Raw genomic sequence first — 6,585 nt, 5'->3', positions numbered from 1 at the left:
AGTCCTTCGACCTTCATATTTTACTGTCCGCATCTTTGTTGTGTGTACGAGGTTTCACCTGATTTGTCGTGTGGTCTGAGAGTTCATATTCCTGAAATGTTTCCAGTAACTTTTTGACATTTCAGCGACTGAGGTTCATCCTCGTTGGTTTATTTTCTCCCAGATTTAAAGGAGCTTTTCAAATTTCTTTGAAGTAGTCTTCTTACACATGACTTACTCCCTTCTCGAAGTCTTTTAATCTTTCCACATGGTTGAACACTGTGAAATTATCATTGTTATTTTTATTATTGTATCAACTGGGGTTCTTCCTGGCTAAAAATGTGCCTTTTGATTGCGCATAAGCACAACTGGTCTCTTGGTCGTATATAAAAGCTGCATAATGATGAGACACAGAGTCTTTGTTACTTTATTCGACTGAAATCTCTGCATTTATTGGTATTTTTAGCCCTTTGAGAGACACAAAGGCATTTAATTTAAAATGTAATTAAAAAAGTAGTTTTTTTTTGTCACTGTCCGTTTTTAACTTTTGGTGGATGAAACATTTTATAAATAAGAGAAATCCTGATCGGCTCACGTAGCTGCCACTTGTGTGAGTTTATAGCTTTCCCCTGCAACCCATGTCTAAGATTCACAGCTGAATTATCTTTAATACTTTTGTCAGCAAACTAAATGTCTAAAAAATGTCCCCATAATTCTTGCCGATTATGAATTTTCTATTTTTTATTTATTTATTTTTTACTGGGAGTTTTCTGCCCTGTATTCTCAAACCACTCAATATACTCTACTTTCTTTTACCATCAGGTCTGATGACCTCTGTAACCTTCAGACTCTGGATGCTGACAGCAGGGTACCCACAGCACTCCCACAGACTGCTCTGTCACCCCATGAAAGCACTCCAGACACAACCACGCCGCATGGAAACGCGTTAGCATGTCCAGAAGATCCCAGAAGCACTCCAGACACAACCACACTACATGAAAACATGTCAGTATCTCCAGAAGATCCCAGAAGCACTCCAGACACAACCACACTACACGAAAACATGTCAGTATCTCCAGAAGATCCCAGAAGCACTCCAGACACAACCACACTACACGAAAACATGTCAGTATCTCCAGAAGATCCCAGAAGCACTCCAGAAGTAACCATACTGCACAAAAGCGCATCAAAATCTCCAGAATATCCCAGAAGCGCTTCAGACACAACCACACTACACGAAAACATGTCAACATCTCCAGATGATCCTAGAAGCACTCCAGAAGTAACCACGCCACATGAAAACACCTCAGCATGCTCAGAAGATCCCTATGAAACCACCACGGCACCCCACCAAGAACCTCCACAGGAGCCCATACGAACACCCCCGTTAACCACTGAAATCACAGCGCTGAATGCTCCCCGTACGCCGTCACCACCTCCCCTCCAGATCTCATCACCATTTCTAGGCACAATAATTTCCCCCGAGGAACCCCTGGTACCTCCTCAAACTGCCCTCAGCAGCTATAAGTTTTGCAACCGGTCACCTCCTGCAGCTTCTCCATATTCTCCTCACAGTCCCAGCCAACCACTGCCAACTGTTACTCAGAGTAATAATACCCAGGATTCCTCCAGATCGCCTCACAGAACTCTTCAGTCCGTCACAGCAGACGGTCAAACAGAGCTCTACAAATCGCCTCCTACCTCACCGCACACGGTTACCCACAATGCCTCTAAGTCCCCGTCAGTGTCTGCTACGCATCCTGCCAAAGCTCCTCCCACTCCTCCATTAAGCCCCTCCCAACCCGATCCATACCTGCTTACCTCAGTGACCTTTACGTCCAGTGTCTCCTCCCACCTGTACTCCCCCCTCTGCTCCTTCTCCCCCTCCTTCATGCGCTCTCTCGACTCTCTGGGACCTCCCATTAGCCTTCCTCCCATGATGCCAACGGCAACCCATCAACTGACCTCACCTCCTCCAGCTATGACCCCGCCCCCTCCAGAGTTAACCCCACCCCCAGCCCAGCTGCTGGGCTCTGATGATGAGGAGCAGGAGGACCCGTCTGATTACTGTAAAGGTGAGAATTTATCAGAGAAAGCTGCAAGAGTAAAGATCTGTCGTGGGTTTAAAATCAAATAAAAGCTCTGGTCTCTTCTCTTTCTGTGCGCTCCAGGTGGATACTACCCTGTGGATATTGGCGATCTGTTTAACGGGAGGTACCACGTGGTCAGGAAACTAGGCTGGGGACACTTTTCCACCGTCTGGCTCTGCTGGGATCTGCAGTACGGCACACATGATGTTTTGAAGACAGTTCGTTGGCTTTTTGCACGGTTTCTGTTGTCACATGATCTGAATGTGTGTCTGATTCAGGAAGAAGCGTTTTGTGGCGCTGAAAGTGGTGAAGAGCGCTCCTCATTACACTGAGACGGCTCTGGACGAGATCAAACTGCTGCGATGCGTGAGTGTTTGCTCTCTTATGCTTTCTCTAAACAACGGCAACAACGTGGGCTGTGGCTCAGGTAACCAGAGTGTCTGTCGGTCCCTCCAGGTGAGAGACAGCGACCCCTCTGACCCCTACAGAGAAACCATCGTCCAGCTCATTGATGACTTCAAGATCTCTGGAGTCAATGGAGTGCGTATCCTTTAAGCAAGTTTTCTAATTTCTTTTTTAAAAGATTTATTTTTCCATCTTTCAGAATGACGCTATACGCTAATTAGTGGTCAATATAAAAAATGACCCCCTTGTTTGTAATTTGAAAGTTCAGTCGCTGCTGTGGAGCTACCTCCAGCATTTCCCATGTAGCTTTTTCATACTGGAAAGCTGACCAGTCACTGTTGTTGTGATTCATTGAATCATTCAGCGGCTGTGCCACAGTCTGGCCCTGCAGTGGGACAGACATGAAGACCTGTGTTATCCTTTCATTGTCTGTGGATATACACCACAGTGTTTTGGATTGACACAATCCTGAGTCCTGTTACTGCAAATGTGAAAAGTCACAGGTCTTTCGTTGCACAGTTGTGAACAGGAATCCTTCCTCTTCGCCCTTAAGGTCGGCAGATTAAAGACATCGAGAAGAAGAAGAAGAAGAAGAAGCTGAGAATAAATTAAACTCTTTGCTGTACTTTCCTGATTATTATCAATTAAGAATTTTTATATTTGTTGAGGTATTTTAAGGTGGTGTTGTGTAAATCTACGCGGGCTGACGACATCATATCAAAGCAAATCTGCTGGTTCTGTTCTGGAGATTCACCAGCACACGAAGAACCGGTTAGCGAGCCGCTATACGAAGCTCAGCGAGGCTGCAGAGCAGGACAGATCCATCCGTGAAGGAGACTTGCTGGAGAGGAAGCTGATTATGTTTTTCCATTCGTTTTTACCAAGTAGACTTGGTACTTGTGTGGTACTGTTTAATAATTAATTTTAGAAAGAGTGGGCTGTTAGTTTCCTCAGCCGTTCTCAGATGTCTGTATGGTTCTGGAAGTTTTGGGCCACCAGCTCTTAAAGTGGATCATCAAGTCAAACTACATGGGACTTCCTCTGGCCTGTGTCAAGGCCATCATCAGACAGGTAGCGCATGCAAACAGATCTATACAGTATATATACAGTGACTTGGACTTGCTGACCCGCACGGACTCGGCTGTGCGCTTGCAGGTGCTGCAGGGTCTGGATTACCTCCACACCAAGTGTAAGATCATCCACACTGACATCAAACCAGAGAACATCCTGCTGGAGGTTGATGAGGTTTACGTCAGGAGATTGGCAGCTGAAGCTACTATCTGGCAGAGAGCTGGAGCCCCACCCCCTTCTGGATCATCAGGTGATCAGCTGCTATGTGATTGGTCGGAACTAGGAAGCGTTAGTGTCTCTTATTAAGTGTCAGGAACCTGCTAATGAAGCTTTTGTCAAGAGTTTTCCAATCAAAGTGAGAAATCGATCAGTGAGCTCAGTGATCAGTGAGAAACAGAAATGTTTAATGCTAAGACGTGTTACATACAGTTACTGGGAGCTGTGGTTTCCACTCCATCCAGAGAGACATCTACCTGCCTGTCTGTCTGCTTTCTGAGCTGTCTCCTTCTCCTTTCTTACACAGCTCTAACTGCACTGTTTCTCCTGTCTCTCTGTTTTCCTCCTTTTCTTCTTCCTGTTTCTGCCGTTTCCTCCCTGTTTGTCTGTCCCTGTGTGTCTCTCTCTCTAGTTAGCACGGCTCCCAGGGATCTAGAGGTAAGTGTCCAGATGTGATGCCTACTGTATTCAAGTGCAACCTCTAAACACCTAGGTCAGGGGTGGCCAACTCCAGGCCTCCAGAGCCGGTGTCCTGCAGGTTTTAGATGTGTCCTGGATCCAACACAGCTGATTCAAATGGCTAAATTACCTCCTCAACATTTCTTGAAGTTCTCCAGAGGCCTGGTAATGAACTAATCATTTGATGAAGGTGTGTTGACCCAGGGTGTTATCTAAAGCCTGCAGGACACCGGCTCTCAAGGCCTGGAGTTGGCCACCCCTGACCTAGGATATCTTTCCTTTATCTGGCTTCAAATACCCTAAAATCATCAATCAGGCTAAGCAGTCACGTGGAGATTATCGGCTTGATATGTTTAGTTAGAATCACCACAAACTCCAGTGGCAATTGTTTGGCAGTATGTAGTCGACTGAAAACATGGAAAGGTCTACTAGCATATTTGTATATGCAGGTATAGTGTAAAAAAGCACTGTATTGATGTGTGAGTGTAAAACAGTGTGAGTGGCCAGTAAAACTGGAAAGCCCTGGAACCAGTCCTGTTAAAACCAGAAAAAAAATCAGACTGTGTGAATTATTAGACTGATCGGTATCACCGTTCCAACACTGAGGCACAGCAAGATCATTTTTAAAATAATTATTCTTCAGCTCGTGTTGAAATGTGAGAGCAGGGGAGAGCAGGCATATACAAAAGTAATAAATGTAGAAGCTCCCTTATTCATGAGGTCGCCACAGCAGGTAGCTTCACACCAGGGACCTTTTGCATGTTACACTATGGAGCCACAAGTAGGTAAAAAGTTCACAATCAACCTGGTAATACGCTGGTGTGCAACTAAAAGGGTTTGCTGTTTTTATATGGAGCAAAATGGCTCTAAGATTACTTGCTGCCAGTGGGACAGAAATTTAGGCAGGAATTATGTTTTCACTTCTGCTGAGTACTGTATCTCTCACTGAAGCTAATCAGGAATGAAAAATTATTTGGGCCTCAAAAAACTGGAGAAACTCCTTCTGCGAGCATTATATGTGCTGCATACCTGCAAAGAAGGGGTGGGGAACTCCAGCCTCGAGGGCTGGTGTCCTGCAGGTTTTAGATCTCACCCTGGGTCAACACACCTGAATCAAATGATTAGTTCATTACCAGACATGTTGAGGAGGTAATTTAGCCATTTGAATCAGCTGTGTTGGATCAGGGATATATCTAAACCCTGCAGGACAGCGGCCTTCGGGGCCTGGAGTTCTCCCACTCCTGCTCTAAGGTATCTCAAACAGGATAAGTTATCCTGCTGCTGTTCTCTCATAAGAACTGCGTTTGTGACACTGAAAAGATGAGTTCAAACCTGAAGTTACCTCACTCAGCCTCAGATCCTGTCTTGTAGTACAGGTATCAGATACGTTATAGCTCTAGTAAACTACTGCAAGCTGATTGGCCGAAGGTCAAGAAAAGGAACTGTGTGCATGGGTGTGTGTTGTCAGTAACAACAGGCGTGTGTTTGAGCGTCTTGATTACAGAAACATAAAATTGTTACTGTTGTTGTTGAAGCCTCACTGTCCCGCTGCCTGTCTCGCCCTGTGTGCGCGCAGATCGGAAAACTTTCTAAAAACAAGAAGAAGAAGTTGAAAAGAAAAGCAAAGCGACAGCAGAAGTTGTTAGAGGAGAGACTGTTTGATATACAGGTACAGTAGCACTGCAGTAATAGTACTGTGAAACATGCTGCACCAGTCCTCCAGCAGTACTGCAGGGTTAACTCTTCTGTTTGTGTGTTCAGAGGATGGAGGAAGACGATGGTGTGCTGCAGGCTGAGGATGCAGACAGTATCGGTGAGTGTGACCGTTAGTAAAGGCCGAAGTAGAATTTGTTGTCTAACACAGTATAAATACGGTGTTTCTTTGTTCTTAGGCTCTCTGGTTGTCAATGGCAACACGTCCTGCTCTATAGCCAATAGCAAAACCAGCCCAGAGTCCAACTGCTCTTGGTTTGAGGATGGGTGTAACGGCCACGCCCCCGGACGGTTCTCAAGTCCCGCTTCTGGCCTATCAGGGTTCTCCAGCTCAGTGATGTCAGCAACGTCTGAATCGGCACTTTCTACTCAGTCCGGATACTCGAGTGGACGAGAAGGTTGGACACGCTCACACGTTTCAATTTAATACTTCGCCTTTAGTCATCGTTTGTAGTCTGTTTTTGTAGCAACTGAGAAATTTCTGGCCCATTCTCCCTAGAAAGACTTCCAGTTTTATATTTCACTACTATCTTTCTCACACTGCTCTAAGTTATTCTACAGATTTTAGGATAAAGAGCAGGTTCTGATCAGGGGACTGAGGACCAGCCCAGGGAGGCATCTACAATGATATGATGATGAAGCAAAGGAGTTG

General features: G+C 45.5%; 1 protein-coding gene across 1 annotated transcript in view; it reads left to right on the top strand.

Annotated features, from left to right (window-relative positions):
- srpk3 (SRSF protein kinase 3) overlaps positions 1-6,585 on the top strand; it is a 17,353-nt gene that overhangs the window by 6,293 nt on the left and 4,475 nt on the right. The window contains exons 3-12 of the mRNA XM_005748006.2: positions 802-2,054; positions 2,151-2,259; positions 2,348-2,435; positions 2,526-2,613; positions 3,439-3,545; positions 3,630-3,795; positions 4,174-4,199; positions 5,797-5,889; positions 5,982-6,033; positions 6,113-6,348. Coding sequence (XP_005748063.1) covers positions 802-2,054; positions 2,151-2,259; positions 2,348-2,435; positions 2,526-2,613; positions 3,439-3,545; positions 3,630-3,795; positions 4,174-4,199; positions 5,797-5,889; positions 5,982-6,033; positions 6,113-6,348 — 2,218 coding nt within the window. The remainder of the gene's footprint in view (positions 1-801; positions 2,055-2,150; positions 2,260-2,347; positions 2,436-2,525; positions 2,614-3,438; positions 3,546-3,629; positions 3,796-4,173; positions 4,200-5,796; positions 5,890-5,981; positions 6,034-6,112; positions 6,349-6,585) is intronic.

This window comes from Pundamilia nyererei, unplaced genomic scaffold, assembly GCF_000239375.1.
Source record: "Pundamilia nyererei isolate P.nyererei 1_Seehausen unplaced genomic scaffold, PunNye1.0 scaffold00210, whole genome shotgun sequence".
NCBI lineage: Eukaryota > Metazoa > Chordata > Actinopteri > Cichliformes > Cichlidae > Pundamilia > Pundamilia nyererei.
The sequence above is the reverse complement of the archived record's forward strand: the minus strand, read 5'-3'. Positions and strand labels throughout refer to the sequence as shown.